Source organism: Electrona antarctica, assembly GCF_951216825.1.
Source record: "Electrona antarctica genome assembly, chromosome: 4".
Lineage (NCBI taxonomy): Eukaryota > Metazoa > Chordata > Actinopteri > Myctophiformes > Myctophidae > Electrona > Electrona antarctica.
This window is the reverse complement of record NC_136809.1, coordinates 44,517,288-44,533,332: the sequence shown is the minus strand read 5'-3', so window position 1 is coordinate 44,533,332 and position 16,045 is coordinate 44,517,288. Positions and strand designations below refer to the sequence as shown.

The 16,045-nt window shown below is 40.4% G+C and overlaps 2 protein-coding genes across 2 annotated transcripts; one reads left to right on the top strand and one right to left on the bottom strand.

Annotated features, from left to right (window-relative positions):
• Nucleotides 1–121: 121 nt before the first annotated feature.
• On the bottom strand, nt 122–13,122 carry hgsnat (heparan-alpha-glucosaminide N-acetyltransferase). Its single transcript, XM_079499038.1, has 18 exons — nt 12,915–13,122; nt 11,675–11,802; nt 11,384–11,520; nt 10,965–11,083; nt 10,671–10,740; nt 10,404–10,473; nt 10,043–10,146; nt 9,499–9,575; nt 9,350–9,380; nt 6,694–6,854; nt 6,338–6,453; nt 5,807–5,928; nt 4,499–4,625; nt 3,894–3,980; nt 3,671–3,748; nt 3,409–3,479; nt 1,788–1,900; nt 122–1,238 (listed from the first exon to the last, which is right to left on the bottom strand). The coding sequence occupies exons 1-18, from the start codon at nt 13,105–13,107 to the stop codon at nt 1,057–1,059; spliced, it is 1,986 nt and encodes a 661-aa protein (XP_079355164.1). The 5' UTR covers nt 13,108–13,122; the 3' UTR covers nt 122–1,056.
• On the top strand, nt 12,609–16,009 carry LOC306921755 (dynactin subunit 6-like). Its single transcript, XM_079499040.1, has 8 exons — nt 12,609–12,775; nt 13,559–13,675; nt 13,893–13,957; nt 14,071–14,176; nt 14,802–14,890; nt 14,998–15,045; nt 15,170–15,312; nt 15,730–16,009. Exons 1-8 carry the CDS (start codon nt 12,747–12,749, stop codon nt 15,820–15,822), a joined length of 690 nt encoding a protein of 229 aa, XP_079355166.1. The 5' UTR covers nt 12,609–12,746; the 3' UTR covers nt 15,823–16,009.
• Nucleotides 16,010–16,045: the final 36 nt, after the last annotated feature.

Below are 16,045 nucleotides of genomic sequence, written 5' to 3'. Positions count from 1 at the left end.
TACTCAAGTACTAATTTGAAATACTCAAAATGAAGTACAAAATAAAATAATGCGGTAGTCAGTTCTATTTAAATTATCCTTTGATGTCACAAATTGAAATGTATAAAATATTGAAGTGAAACACATCTGTCAAGACCGTATTAAATGAGAAATACACTTTTAAACACAGTAATAGAATTTTGATACAAAAGTAATTTACATATGCATAATGCATACAACATAAGAGCATGTTTTACATTCATTTTCAAATCATAAGACATTGGTACGGGAGCAATGGAAAAGCCTAATGAATTGAATCTTTTTTTACATTACATTTTTCATCAATTATAATAAAGTCTTGGCACTAACCCTAACAGAAATTGTTTATATACTACCATGTCACATGGTATTAAAGAAGCAAAAAAAAAAAAACAGAAACTAAATCACTCTCCCCAACAAAACAAAAGGCAAAAGGGAAGGTCTTTATCGCCACACACACACACACACACACACACACACACACACACACACACACACACACACACACACACACACACACACACACACACACACACACACACACACACACACACACACACACACACACACACACACACACACACACACACACACACACACACACACACACACACACACACACACACACACACACACACCTCATTTTGGCTGTGGAATGACAAGTACACCGTCACCACATGTATTTTACATAACAAACAGATTAATTATTGTCAATTGTACTGCCGCTACAGTGTTCAAATTGACCAGTCCTCCAGTTCTTCCTGAGTCGCGTTCAGCCATGTCCAGGAATCAGCTGGTTCTAGTCTAGTCCAGTCTTTCTCTTTGGAGAAAGTGAACGCTCAGGTTTATGTTGGGTTTTCCTGACAGTTATTGAATCTAAGCAGCTATAACAAACGGTATACTGTAGCTAGTACTAGCTACACTACAGTGCCGAAACAAATTCCACGTTCGGTTTTCAAAATACTTAAGACTATAAATCATAAGTACAGTTCGCCTGGTTGTGTCAGAACCTCCCAGACACAGTGGGTAGAAGTTCTCCTAAATTTTCCAGAATATTCTCTTCCTGTAAAGCAGGTAGGCGATGAAGACCCAACAGGAAGTAGCGAAGAGATTTTGGGTGAGGTGCTCGCCGTGGGATTGGATGTTGGCCATGCGCCAACGGAAGGGGAAGTAATTCTCAAACACTTCATGGCCCACGTACACCAGGATAGAGTTCATGCCTGGAACACAAGCACACAGCAAGGAGAGGTGATGGTTAAGGAACTCCCTCTACATGAAAACACAATAAACATGCCCCGAAACAGAAATCGCAAGCTGGGGCTGTCACAATTACAAATTTAAGTTGACGATTAATTGTCACACAAATAATTGCGATTAACAATTATTATTTTTGTCACAATGTGACACAATAAGTCAATAACCCATTTAGACCTGAGACCAGATTCTACAAAATGTCTTCTAAATCCTGAAAAACCATGTTTCTATGTCAGTGGTTCTCAAACTATTTAATGTCAAGGACCCCATTCTGAAAATATGTAGTTCCAGGGAAACCCCCCCCAAAAAACGTTTGTTCTGAAAGAATATATAATTCCAAGAATTATATGATCTATGAGCTTGTAGATCTGCTATTTTTCAATAGCTAAGTATAACATAATGCTTTAAACACCAAAAGGGGTTCCCGCCCAGAATGGGATAATTGCGATTATCTCAAATAATTGTGATTAGATGATTGTGTGCTAATTGTGACAGGCCTATCGCAAGCTGCTCACCTGGGTAGTAGAAGGGAGCTCCTGACCACCACTGTTTCACATCCACTGTGTAGTACACCAGCACCAGTGCTACATAGGCAAAACAGGCTAGTGTTGTCACATAAGACAGAGACCTGGAAGGTAGACAGACATGCAGAGCACAATTTAAGGCATAATCAGCTCAGCTGCAAAGAGAACACGTATGACATCTTTACTGAGGTAGACAAATATAAATATAAATGTGCACGCCATCTTATAAAAAAACATCCCTTTAGGGCAGTTTCAACGTCTACACCGTATATGTGACAGTGACTTTAGTCAGAAAGCTGCCGACATGTAACCTCTTACCTGACTCCGCCAGATAGCGGCAGCAGTGAGTTCCTCCAGGGAACTTGTGAACTCAATACTGCCGCAATCTCAGGTTAGCCGACATGACCACCAGATTTAAAGACAGAGGCTATAAGCCGGTTAATGTACTGTAGCTCGGGCGTGCAATAAAGCACTTGGCATCAACTGATCAGACTTGCTAACCATAGCTACCTTCAGTCTATTAAAAAGCAGACTTGGCTTAACAAACATGTTCAAATGCATGAATTGTCCCCACTGCTCCAATGTCTCACAGACCTAATCATTTATTGATTTTAAAACACAGAAAATCTATAAGATTAATGATTTGATTCATTGTACCAGCACCCACGTTATATATCGCCTGACATGTACCTGTCCTAATATCTTTTATGTTGGCAGGACAAAGCGCCACCTCTGTGATAGATTGGCTGAACATAAATACGTTATCCGCATCAACAATATGAATTACAATATAGTTAGACACTTCAGCCAATGCCTCTTTTGCGAAATACATTAAACCTTTTCCAAGAGGTGGTGATCGCCTCAGGAAATTGAACCAAAGGGAAACCTTCTGTATCCATTTCCTGGACGCTCTCACTCATCTTTATTGATTATTATAATGTGCTTTTTCATGATTTGTAATAAAGTCACTGTTCTTCCTTTTGCTGAATATTTGATGCTTAGAGTATAGCTTTTGCCATTTTATTCGCCGCCTCTGGGCTGTCACACACACACACACACGTGTGGCGTCAGGGGTTGATTGAGTTCCTATATGCATAACCATGTAATTAGTAGTAATTACCTATGTATTAGCTGATTGGCACTCACGTGCTTCTGACACCTGCTAATTGTCGCATTGCAAAGCTGTGTTTCTTGTTGCTATAAAATGAGTGTGTTTGGTGATGCTCTTCATTCTCGCCCTGATGAAGAGTAAAGAGTCGTTATGGTTGAAACATGTTGTCTGTTGCCTTTTTAATTTAATAAAGGCTTTCCTCTTTTTAACTTTGAGCGCCCGGATTGTCGCAATTTTTTTTCTATGTGCACTGGCCACTTGGGAGTTGGGACACAAAGCCAAAGAATCTTGTGTCCAAAATTCTATGTTATGTATATTTAGAAATAAAATAAAAATCAGTCAAGAAATATTTATTTCTAAAAAGGAAATGTTTATTGCATACTACATCTAGCTGTGCATGTATTGTTATGATACGTTTTCTAAATGTGTTGCTCCCTGTATGGAAAAATGGCTCGTAGTGTCTGCTAATACAAGTCACACTGCTAATACAAGTGGGTTTACCATAGGTTCTTGTTGACAGGAATGAAGCCCTGATCTCTGGAACATAGGGTAAGAACAGCTGAAAGGATTCCCTGTGCAACACAAAAATACGCCGTGGCTCAAGAAGAGTTGGACACATTTCACAGAAAAACCAAGTGCATACACCCCTTTGAGAAAAGGCACAGGCTGCTTTCACACAGCGAGTCAGTATGTTGGAACAGAGATAACAGACGGATTTACACATGAGCTGCACAGATGTGATATAGCAAAATAGTCTGCTTACCAGCATGAGGCCCCATACGAGGAACCTTGACATTATTTTTGAATGGAGATCTTTGTAGTGTAACATAATCTTTCCTGCCTGGCAGAGTCAAAAACAGAAACACACATCCACAACACAATTGATTCAGTCTGATGATGGATCCAGCGACCTTAATGATAATCTCCTCTGCTTGAGGAAGATTAAAAAGAGAGAAAGGGGGGAAAACTGAAAAAAAAACACAAACCTGTAATCCTAGGAAAGCCATGACAATAGAGTTGATACTGCCTAGAACACCCTCCGGGTCATATGGCACGTGAGTCGCATAAATTACCTTAATTAAAATGTGAATACAATTGGATTATTGTAGACATATGTAACACAATAATAGTCTCTAGTTTATTCTTCCACCTCAGACTTAACTTTGGTAATGTTTATAATTTTACCCTAAGTTTTAACAGCGGTGACTCTGGGCTATAAAAAAATCTCCTAGTGGGCGTTACTATAATGAAACGTGTCACAGTTCTGCGTGGAGGGTAAACAAAGCAACACATGAATTTCATTGGCTATCGCCGGACGATGTCATCCAAACATATTTTCATGTTTTCGGGCACGTTCCTCCGCCCACTTTTCGACTATCGCCTCTATGCCTGCTCTCGCCAGTAATTGCCGGGTCCCATAGACAAATAATGCACTTCCGGAAAATACGCCAAGCTGACTCCCACTGTTAAAACGTACCGCTGAGTAATGACAAAACATATATAACGAGAGAAATGCTTCAGCTCATCACATCCTCTTATAATTAAGACTACATTGCTTAGTGTGTTTTTGTTTCTAAAGTTGGTCACTAACCCGGGAGGAAGGGCTCTGGTAGATGTGATTGACGCCCAGAAGCCAGCGGTCAATGTACCCAGCTGCTCCCCCAGTGCAGTTAGCGTACAGACCCATGTCCCCAATCCCACCTGGACCCAAATAGCCACTGTACAAAAAGAAGGGAGGGGAGTCCGTTATTGTTTTCTGCAGGGGTCAGCTGTGGAATCATGGCCAAACTCTTTTAAAAGGTTGGTGTTGAATATTGTTCATATACTTATCAGAAAGTCAGGCTAAAAACTCTTTACATGGTAAACGTCATGCAGCTTTAGCTGTTTGAAGCTTAGTTTAATCTGAGTTGCATAGTAGTGCAAATCCCTCTCCAGCTCGCCTGGCGGTTGTTTGGAACTAAGTCGCTAACAGCTGCACACATTTAAACTTTGAAAATAGTTTAATGCACTAGCCAGTGCTTGATTTCAACATCCATTACATTATTTATTGTACATAGATTCGGAAATCTAATGTCTTCACTGTTGATTCAGGCCCAGGTTTGGTTACTCTCCCTCTTTGCTACTCTTTCAAGTCGACAGCCTTTCATTCACGACACCCATTTAGCCATTTTACTGTAGGTTGTTTTTTCCCCCCTCTCACATATAAACAAGCGTTACTGCTCTGCCAGTGCTAGAAGAAAAAATGACTTGCTGGATGAAATTATATCATCTAGCAAAAAGATATTATCTAGTGAGAAAACTATTGTGTTTCACATTATGTTTTTATTTCTTTGTGCAACGGTCAAGTTGCACACAATTTCCAACCTGCAACTAGATGGTGAAAGTTTCATGATTCAAAAGCCTTCCGGAATGATCTTAACTGTTGCCCGCGCATTCATCTCGTTTGCGTCCGAGCATAGGGATGGTAACGCCCATGATTTGGGTGGTGTGTACTTCTAAATAAAGTGTTAGTGATAATTGAGTATTATAGTAAACTAATACTAAATTATACTAAAAAGGATAAAGGTGAAGGGAAAGGAGACCTTTTTACAACAATTGCGTACAAGTTAGTTACAAGGCTGCATTCTGTCGCGCGTGCCAAGCTGTCATTCTCTTGTATTATTTCCCACCACGGAGTAACCTCGCATCTCGGAGGACAGTCAAAACGGGCAGTGTCGGTAGGCCAATCAGAGGCAGGTGGGGCATTACCATGCCCAGACCATGCCTATGCTCGGACGCAAACGAGATTTGCGCGTTGCCCGCATCTCTCTTGCCCAATTTTCCTCTTACATGACACAACACAAAACAAAGCACTTTATGTGCACGCACATGCATGTGCACACACTCATGTCTGACTCACGTTGGGCAGCCAGGAACAGGGAGTAGGAAGGTAAGGCAAAGCCAGATGCCTTCCAATACGATCACACACACCCAGGCAGGCCAGTAGAGTAGAATCTCACAGCCAGGGTACCACCAAGCATCCTGGGAAATTAAGAGGCAATAAAGAGTTTGGACTAAGCAGCACACACGCTTATAAACAAAGCATCTATCATAAATAAAGTACAAGATTACTGTAATAACAACAATAATGATAATAATAATATTAATAATAATAAACTTTGTAAGAATGTCAGAAAACCTATACCTTTTCATTTCATAGCCACAGAAGCAATATTCTAATCGATACCATACATGTGCTAGAGAATTAACCACGTTATCTTGGCATTCCATCTTTGGGCATGTCATTAGGCCAAAACAAAACAAAATCAAACAAATTAGAAAATGTTTTGAATGTCACACTGCAATGGGTTGTGAGCTTGTAGATCGAATATTTTCTGAATAATTTGTTTTTTGGTTAAAAGCTTAGGGTAAACAACAGTGGTTGACTGACCATGGGCAGGTTGTCGAGGCGAGTCCTGGCCACCAACACATCCAGACAGGCTACAACCAGGTATGACCAGGCCAGTCGCTGCAGCACACCTGGGATCCGTAGGTTGTCCCACGACACTGCAGACGAGAGCAGAGTATGAGCATGCATAGTACACCACACGCACGCACGCACACACACACACACACACACACACACACACACACACACACACACACACACACACACACACACACACACACACACACACACACACACACACACACACACACACACACACACACACACACACACACACACAGGAATGTGGCTGAAATTGTTACAGTACTACAGAAGTGTGCGTGTGTGTCTGTGCTCACAGGGTCCCTGGCAGTAGTTAGGGTTGATGATGATGAGTCCTATGATGAAGAGCTGCAGACTCCTCCACACAGTCTTCCACAGTAAATTAGCTCGAGATGTGCCTCTGCGCAGCACAGAGTTGACTGAGAGGGCTATTGATGTCCCCATTATAAACACAAACCTTCGGTGTGGGGTGGGTGAAACATAGGGAAGGGAGAAGTGAGGAGAGAGTGTAAAGTGTAGATAGAGAGAGGAAATGAGATATGAGATATGCACACAGTGGGCTGAGCAGAGGACTCGTTTAGGCCTGTTCTAAAAGCAGGACCAGGGAGGGTCCACGTACAGCGGTTCAGCGCAGTGTGGATTTTGACAGCAAATTTTGATTTATTCATAGTCTTTTGAATAGTTTTCATTTAGTTTTAGTCACATTTTAGTCACCTGGAATGTTTTAGTGTTAGTCTGTTGTTCAAAACTGGTTCAGCGGTAAAGTTCTACAGTCTACACATTCTAATATACAGTTTGGTGTCTGCATGTGTTCAAGAGCAACAGGATCATGGGCTGCACTCAATCCAAAGCACAACCCAATGTCCTGAAGGAGCCGTGCCCTGGCAAAAGGTCTATTGTCCTAGTTAATGCTATTTTGTGACAATTTACAATTTAGGCATTTAGCAGACACTATCAATCCAACAACACAAGGTAATCATCAAATGCATATAAATAGTCATCTTATTTTGATTAGGTCAGTCTTGATGTAAGTTCAATTTGTCTTTATTATTTTGGGCCTAGCCCTAGAATTAATGATTGCCATTCTGTCATGTTTTGTTTTCATGGTGAAAATAAAAGACAAAAAAGGCATTTTTAAGAATCCTGGTGTCTCTCTTTGCCGACCAACTCTGGTCCCTGACCTGAAACTATAAACACTATAGAATGCTATAGAATGCCAGATCAATAATGACCTGGCATCCGTCTACATTACATGCTATCTAAATTGCATATTTTAGCCTTTGCATGAGCCTGCAAGGTCTTCAAGGCTAGGGCAAATGCTATGGGCTAAGGTGGAGTCGGAAGAGGTGAGTTTTTAGACAATTATTTCTGTGCGTTACAGATATACTCATACTCTAATAAATTCCTTCAACAAATCACCAAGTAGTCTTTTTTCAGGTTTGCATTGTTTTTTTTAATAACGTAAAATTACGTCTTGGCACAGGTAGGGTATGCTGCTTAAAACGTAACCTGATGTTCCTGGCACAGATTGTGTTAACTCATTTTGGATTTAAAAAAAAAAAGTTTTTCTCCTCTGGTGAAAAGCTGGAGTTTGCGCAATGGCAGGCTCTCAGTCAAATCTGGTCACATATTGTCATGTTTCATATTTCATATTGTCATGTTTCATATTGTCATATTTCATATTGTCATATTTCATATTGTCATGTTGAGAAGGAGTGGTCCGCACAGTCTTTGCTCCAACAGTGTGTATTGTTTTAAAACACCATTCTCAATCAGGACACAACGTTTCGGCCGTGAACGGCCTTCATCAGGTGATAGTAATCAGTATATGATAACCTCCCTTATATAGTGGCCGTCACGTCACGTGACTGCCGTTAACAACAGGGCAGGTCATTTTCACACATAAACACACCATAGAGTGATAAAATAAGTTGAATCACCACCACAACAAGCAAGTTCACAACATTACGACAAAGTTTAAAACTTGCTGGCATTTAGCTTGTTACAGACTGTTTAAATATTTTTTAAATATTTTTAAATATTTTAAATATTTTTTACATTTGAGATTGTGCAATTTCTTTCATTTTTAAGAATTTTTTAAAACCTTTGGTACCAAAAGTGCTTTTACAGTTTGGGCAATGTGCTCCAAAATAATGGTAAAAATCAGTCAGAACAATGTCAAAGGTACATATAAGGGCTCTATCAAAGGCAAATGAAGGCTAACATTCAAAATCCCTCAGAATGACTCTCTGGACATTGGCCATGATGATATTCAATACACGAACCCAGGTGGGTGACAAGTACAGAGAAATTAAATTAAGATGCATCTCAGAAGAGGGCTAGAACAGGGGTTAACATACAGTACAGTTCACACAGGGGAATCTGATTGTTAGGCCCTGGTTCGATTTTACAGGGTTTACAGGAAGGCAGAAAGCGTTCTGACTGATTTTTATCATTATTTTGGAGCACATTGCCCAAACTGTAAAAGCACTTTTGGTACCAAAGATTTTTTTTTATTCTTAAAAATTGCAAAATTGCAAAATCTCAAATGTAAAAAATATTTAAAATATTTAAAACATTTAAAAATATTAAATTAAATAAATATATATTTAAACAGTATGTAACAAGCTAAATGCCAGCAAGAATGGTGTTTTAAAACAATAAACACTGTTGGAGCAAAGACTGTGTGCGGACCACTCCTTCTCTGTATGTATCTACCTTTTGTCCAGCACCAGCAAAGAACTGGATGTGCGCAAGCCACCTGCTTTTTAAACTCATATTGTCATATTTCATATTGTCAACTTTATGTGATGCAGAGTTGCGGCCCCTTGCGTCCAAGTATACATTGGCCTATACAGGAGCTCAAAAACTGTAGAACAAAGGAACCTTTTCATAAGTGCTGAATTAAAACTGGGGGAGTTTTTTTTTTTTTAAAGCAGGAAGTGAACCTACCATGGGAAGACCAGGTCAGCTACAGTAAGGCCTGTACAGAGACAAATTGAGATAACAGATTTGCCCATCAATTCCACAAACAACCATTCTAGCATGAAAAATTGGTGACAAGGTTTGAAAGAACCGGAAATTGTGCTCAGTGTGCTCACCATTCCAGCTCTCATGCTTGAAGAACCAGTATCGTCCTCCTCCATAATTCACAAACACCATGATGACCAAGGAGATTCTGAGATGAAATATGTATTTATTACACAACATTTATTTATCGATTCGGTTTGACCATTATGCCAAATAATGTAAGTGAGGTACATGGACATACAGTGTACCAATCAAGAAGGAAATAAAGGTTTTAAAAGACAGGACCAAAATAATCTGTTCACCGTTCTACTTCACGGGCCAGTGTCATTATTCCCGACATTGTCTGACTCGCCCCATTACTAACCCTGTACCTAACCCTAACCGCACGCGAAGACTAATGCGCCGTCGGAATTACGAGCGGATCCCCTACTTCATGCAAGTAAGATAATCTACCTACAAACAATTACTGTTTCTCATGGTTGGTGGCTCAGAGAAAACCTTTAAACTTAGTGGTCCACAGGCTCATTTTTCGATATGTCACAGTCAATCCAGTAATCCTTTCAGTATCTTTAAACGAACAAACTGAGAAGAGCTGGAGAGAGGAGCGGGGCCTACCCTCGAAAAGTGTCCAAGGAACGTAGCCTCTTACTGGGGGTCGGTGGTGGTGGGAGGATGGTATCATGAACTACCTCCACTGACCTTCCTGGGGGGCCCAGCTCCTGAGAGATGGGATAGAAATTATCAATCGGCTCAGATATTTTGCTGCTTCTCAACAAAAACTAAATAAATAATACAGGACAGGTCTTTAGTTAGCACTATTTAAATAGTGATGGACATGACCATAAAATGAGTATACGAATACTCCGCAATTAAAGTATGTATCAGCATGCTTGCTATCTTTTTGTTCCAATTCCAGAAATATCCCTTTCTAAATCATGTTTGCTGTGCTCACGAGTCACCACACAAATATACTCACAGAGTTGATGAGCCTCTCTGTCTCCATGGTGTTGCCCAATCGGAAGAGGGCACTTTTCACCACATCCAGCCTGGACATAATCAGTCAATTACTATAATTTTCTGTTTCTACTCATTACACAGTAATAGAGCCAAGCAGGGAGTCTCAATTACCATGCTGTGTGAGACTATAGCATTGCGCTCAAATGCAATCAAAATGAATGCCAAAAACACATTAATTTAATATATGTTTTATTTAACTTTGCATATAAATAAGTAAATGTTTTACCCCAATATTGTACCTCCGATGGCAGATACAACGGCGAGGCCAGTGAGCAAGAGGAAGGCTATCAAGATAGCTGAGGGAAAATGTGGTCCATATATTGAATATAATTAATGTATATTTTGTAGTAGGCAGCAGGTGTTAATGTGTCAGAGAGTGAGAGACAGAGACACAGAGAGAAGAGAAGAGAAGAGAAGAGAAGAGAAGAGAAGAGAAGAGAAGAGAAGAGAAGAGAAGAGAGGAGAGGAGAGGAGAGGAGAGGAGAGGAGAGGAGAGGAGAGGAGAGGAGAGGAGACTCACGTATGTAGCTGTTAAGAGGTTCTGTTTCGGTCAACAAGGTGCAGTTAACAATAGCGGGGTTATTCAGGTTTTTAACCCACAATGAGTAGTTACCATACTCCCCAAAGTGGAATGGAACCCTGGGTGAACGGATCAAAACCATGAGAACACCACACACACACACACGCACGCACAGTATTAAATATACCTTTTACCAACTTACTCAGCATGATTATTATTTATTAATTTCATTTTGGCAATATGTGACCAGGGCAAGTATTTAAAATATTTAGCAGGATATTTAAATATGTTAAGATGCTCAGAATTGCATTGTTTGTGTATACATTTATATAATTTTAAATATATACATATATTTCTGCATAAAGTTAAATCATTCATATGCTGACATTAAATTAACCAGCTTTTTTTTGTGTACTTACGTGCACAGCTCCAGGCTGATAGGGGAGCTGTTGAGCTGCAGTTTAATGCCATGCTGTGTTCCCACAATGAAGTCCGCTGAGCTGGCCATGCCAGGACCTGGCACTGCGGGCACCACCCCTAGATACTGGTACAAACACTGACACACACACACACACACACACACAGTCACACACACACACACACACACACACACACACACACACACACAGTCACACAGTCACACACACACTCGCATGATCGCAAATACTATCTTTCTTTCATCTGTATATTCATCTGTTGAAAACTCTTACCTGATAACAGTGGTCTGACACCCAGGACACCACCAAGTCAGTGCTTAGTTCATTGTTTACTGTCAGAAAAGCTTCATCCATCTTCAGGGTTACAGACTTGTGTTGCTGATGACGACGAGGACGACCCACTGGAACAGAGGCAAAATACACACTGTGCAATGCAATCTAATTGATCGTAACATTTCTACCAGAAACATACATTGAAAATAAAATTAGAAAGAGACAAAGACTCAGTCAACAAACCACACCAAAATGTACAGCCAATGTTCAGGTTCAAACCCGGGTCTACCGCGTGGGAAGCCTTAAGCCATCTTAACCAAGTAGCCAAAGGGAATTCCCCCTAGCTCGAGGGAGATATTAGACTTTTAGGTCATGATCTGGCTTAGCTCTGGTCCATAGCTGCAACGGTAGCTCTGGTCCATAGCATCCTGCAGACCAGAGCTAGATCTGGCTGGGGTTGTGAGCCACTCTGCTACACATACAACCTTCTTGTCGATAGCAATGCAACCATAGCAGTAGCTTGTATATTGGATGGACTAAACAAGCATAGCCTGGTGGTACTGTAGTTTGCATGCTTCAGTGCTGTCAGGCTGTCATAGATGTAAACATACAGCAAATGTACATTAACGTTTAATCTTTTCAGTCGTACATCTGCTGTCAAGCTTACTTACCTTAATGCTTCTGATTCAGGTCTAAAAGAACAACTAGCTGTTTATTCCATCTTACTAAGCAGCAAGCAGCCAAGCAAGCACTATACTAAGCAGTAATAATAACTGGCCTGACTGGCTGTCGGGAGGCATGTGAGTGTGGGGGGTTGAGTTATGCCTGTGTGCAATGCATCACACCCGGTGTGTCACATGTTCCAGCAATCCACTTCAAGAGGATACAATAACTCCCTGGGAGGGAATTTCAAACCCTGAGGCCCATTCGATATTGGACTGACTGCTATAGATGGTTCATTCATCCCTCCACTTTCCTGGAGACATGACATGTTTTTAGCTACCGGTATCTACAAACATCACATGATGATGCTGTAGTCTGGACGGTTCAATAAGGATACATTAACCCACTCATGTCTTGTTGCTGCTGGTATTTAAGATGGCAAGTATATTAAACTTATATGTAGCCTAATCTACAAGTTGACATCAATGAAAAATAATTAGATAAGTGCAGACTACAGCTATCAATGTAGCCATGTTATGTAGAACTAGCAGTCTGCTGCTGCCAACACTTCACTTACATGAAGACATGATGTCAGCTGCCAGGGGAGCCACGCAAACGGCTGCAATCAGACCAACGACTGCAAGAAAAAGCAGCTCATAGTTCTTTGGTTGAGCCATTTTGGCACAGTCCTCCTCCTCTGCTCCCTCTCTTCTCCCCGCGTCCCAACCACACTTTTCTTTTTGTTGTGTTTCTGATTTATCTTTTTTCATAATAACACACGTACTTCCCCCCCTTGTTTTGACACAGTACAGGCTGAGCCCAGGTCAGTTCACTTTGCAGGTTGCTGATCCGGTAGAGCGGATAGGGAAACGGTGTATGTGTGTGTGCATATTGCCGGATACAGTAGGTGGGCTTTAGACCGGATCAGGGCACAGAGCAGCACATAGAAACCATGCTTTCCACAGGTACTGCAGAAAGTCCCTGGGGAAGCCTGGTGACGCGATAGTGTGAGAGAGAAGGGACAAAATCGACAAAAACAGAGACTGGGATGTTTTGGGGGGTTTATTTATCGTTTTTTGTATTGTATATTGTATTGTATTTGTAATACATAAATATTGTATTATTAAAACATATTGTAAATGGTAAATATTGCATTATTAAAATATGTAATATAATAATAATTATTATATATGCTATATTTTATCGCATGCGCACACGTAGCCATCTCAAGGGTAATAAATCGATTGTCGAGTCGAGGGAGCGGATTCAGCGGAAGGAGTTGATGAGGATGAGCCAGCTAGCTTCCGTCATGGCTGATAAACAAACTATTCAGAAAAGGTAATGAAGGCCAAAGAAAAGTTATTTTACATTACAATATGAACATCATTTAGTTTAGAATAAAGAATAGAGTGGAACTGAAAAGCAATGACCACTAGCCGTTCTTGTAATGTTAGCCACCTTAAATATAAACGCGTGTGCTGGCAAAAAAAAACAATGATGTCTATCGTTTTTATTTTGATCATTGTTATACATTTTAATTTCTCGCTTCTTTCAGCGTCAAAATCGCTGCTGGAGCAGTGGTGTGTGTTGAATGTGAAATTCGAGGAGATGTTACTATTGGTAAGATACACACACTATGTTGACTTTTTTTAAATTAACAGATTCGCGATACAGTACACTGTTTTAACGAAGGATCCTTGTTTATCTGTATGTGTTAATTGCGTTTTGATCAGGCTCTAGGACGGTGGTCCATCCCAAAGCTCGCATCATTGCAGAGGCAGGACCCATTGTGATTGGAGAGGGCAACTTGATAGAGGAACAAGCTCTCATAATCAATAGGTTATTAGTAATCATCATTTCTGTTCCGTGTTAATTTTACTCTGTCTACAAATGGAACCAAATATTTCTAGACATTATTGTCCAGCAGTCGGGTTTGTGGAGTTGGAAATTTTGTATATAGTCTTTTTTTATTGGCCTAAAATATTGTCTATATACATACATTCATGAATCCACTTGCTGACCTTGGGCTAAAACAGCCATAGCCACTTGCCCAATTGTGCTGACCTCATCACATTTGTCATGACGGCTAAGGAGTGTTTTTTGTGCGAAACTAATGCTTGGAATGGATTCAGAATCATAAACCCCCTAGTTTGACATGTCACATGCTACTCAAAGCATAAGGAAAGTTTGACATTTTTGCCGTATATAGGATGTTAATGGTAGGGTCACATATAAACCCCTAAAAAAAATTGCTCAATACTGACAGCCGGTCAGCAAGTGGATTCATGAATGTAATATATAGACAATATTTTAGGCCAATAAAAAATACTATATACCAAACAAAAGAAGCCTGTTGGCTGCCGGACTATTATATTTGTAGTTGCATGTCTGTAAAGGGTCCATTTGGTCCCATTTGTTGTCTTCATACATTCATTTCAAGCTAGTTTGTCTGGCACCTCAACAGTTACCCAGAGAACATCACACCTGATTCAGAGGGAGTGGAGCCCAAGACGATGACCATTGGCATAAACAACGTATTTGAAGTAGGATGTGGTATCCTTTGACTGGTCTGAAAAAGAGTAACAGTGAATGAAACCCATTAGACTTGGTCGTATGTTTATGATGTGCCTACTTATGTACTTGGCCTTAACCTGCTTCAGTATCACAAGCCATGAAAATTGGTGACAACAATGTTATTGAATCTAAAGGTGAGATAGCCTTTCTGCATCTGTTTAAGGCCGTTTCGTGTCAGTCACTGACTCGCTGCATAATAGGATTTAAGATTATCGTACTAGTCTGCCATATCAAATGTGCTCTGCTCTTGTTGTCCAGCCGACGTCGGGAGGAATGTGATCCTAACTAGTGGCTGTATCATCGGCGCTTTCTGCCAGGTGAACACCTGTGAGGTCATACCTGAGAACACAGTAATCTACGGTTCTGGCTGCATGAGACGAGTACAGACGGAGAGACCACAGGTACATACATAGCTGCATCCATTTGTGTTCATTATATCCGAAACCTGTGTGCAAACTGTGCACATGCACTATTGTGAAATATGGTGAGACAGCTCTGGACTAGACAAGATTACGTTTATGGTTAATATACAGTATGTCCTCTGAGCAATCTTGAAGGCTAATCTTGCAAACCATTGGGCTGATCAGCACCAAATTGCCAGTAGGCCAGTGAAGTAATGTCTATTTGTTTTGAGATCACTTCACTATCATTCATTTTGCAGTTATTACCCATTGCCATTGGACAAACCAGCAAAATTAAAACATTGCCAGTATACTGGTAGAATGTTGTGACTGAGCGTACCAAAATGCCTCTTGAATATTGTATAAATCTTGAATATAAAAAGGTATAAAATAAATAAAAGCACCACTTTTTTTCAGCCCCAGACTCTTCAGCTCGACTTTCTGATGAAGATCTTGCCCAACTACCACCACTTGAAGAAAACAGTCAAAACCAGCCACAGTACAGCATAACCTAATAATTGATCGACTTGTTTTAAGGGCTGAAACAGTTTATGTATAAAAGTATTGCCTGGTTTGCACCACACTACAGTCACAATATGACTATTGAATACTATATGAAATGTTTTGTATTTGCCTATACGTTTTCCTACTTCCACTCTTATATATTACTTAAATAAATTCTAACTTGTTAAGAGCAGCGAATGGTTGTTGCATTGACTACTTGCACTTACAT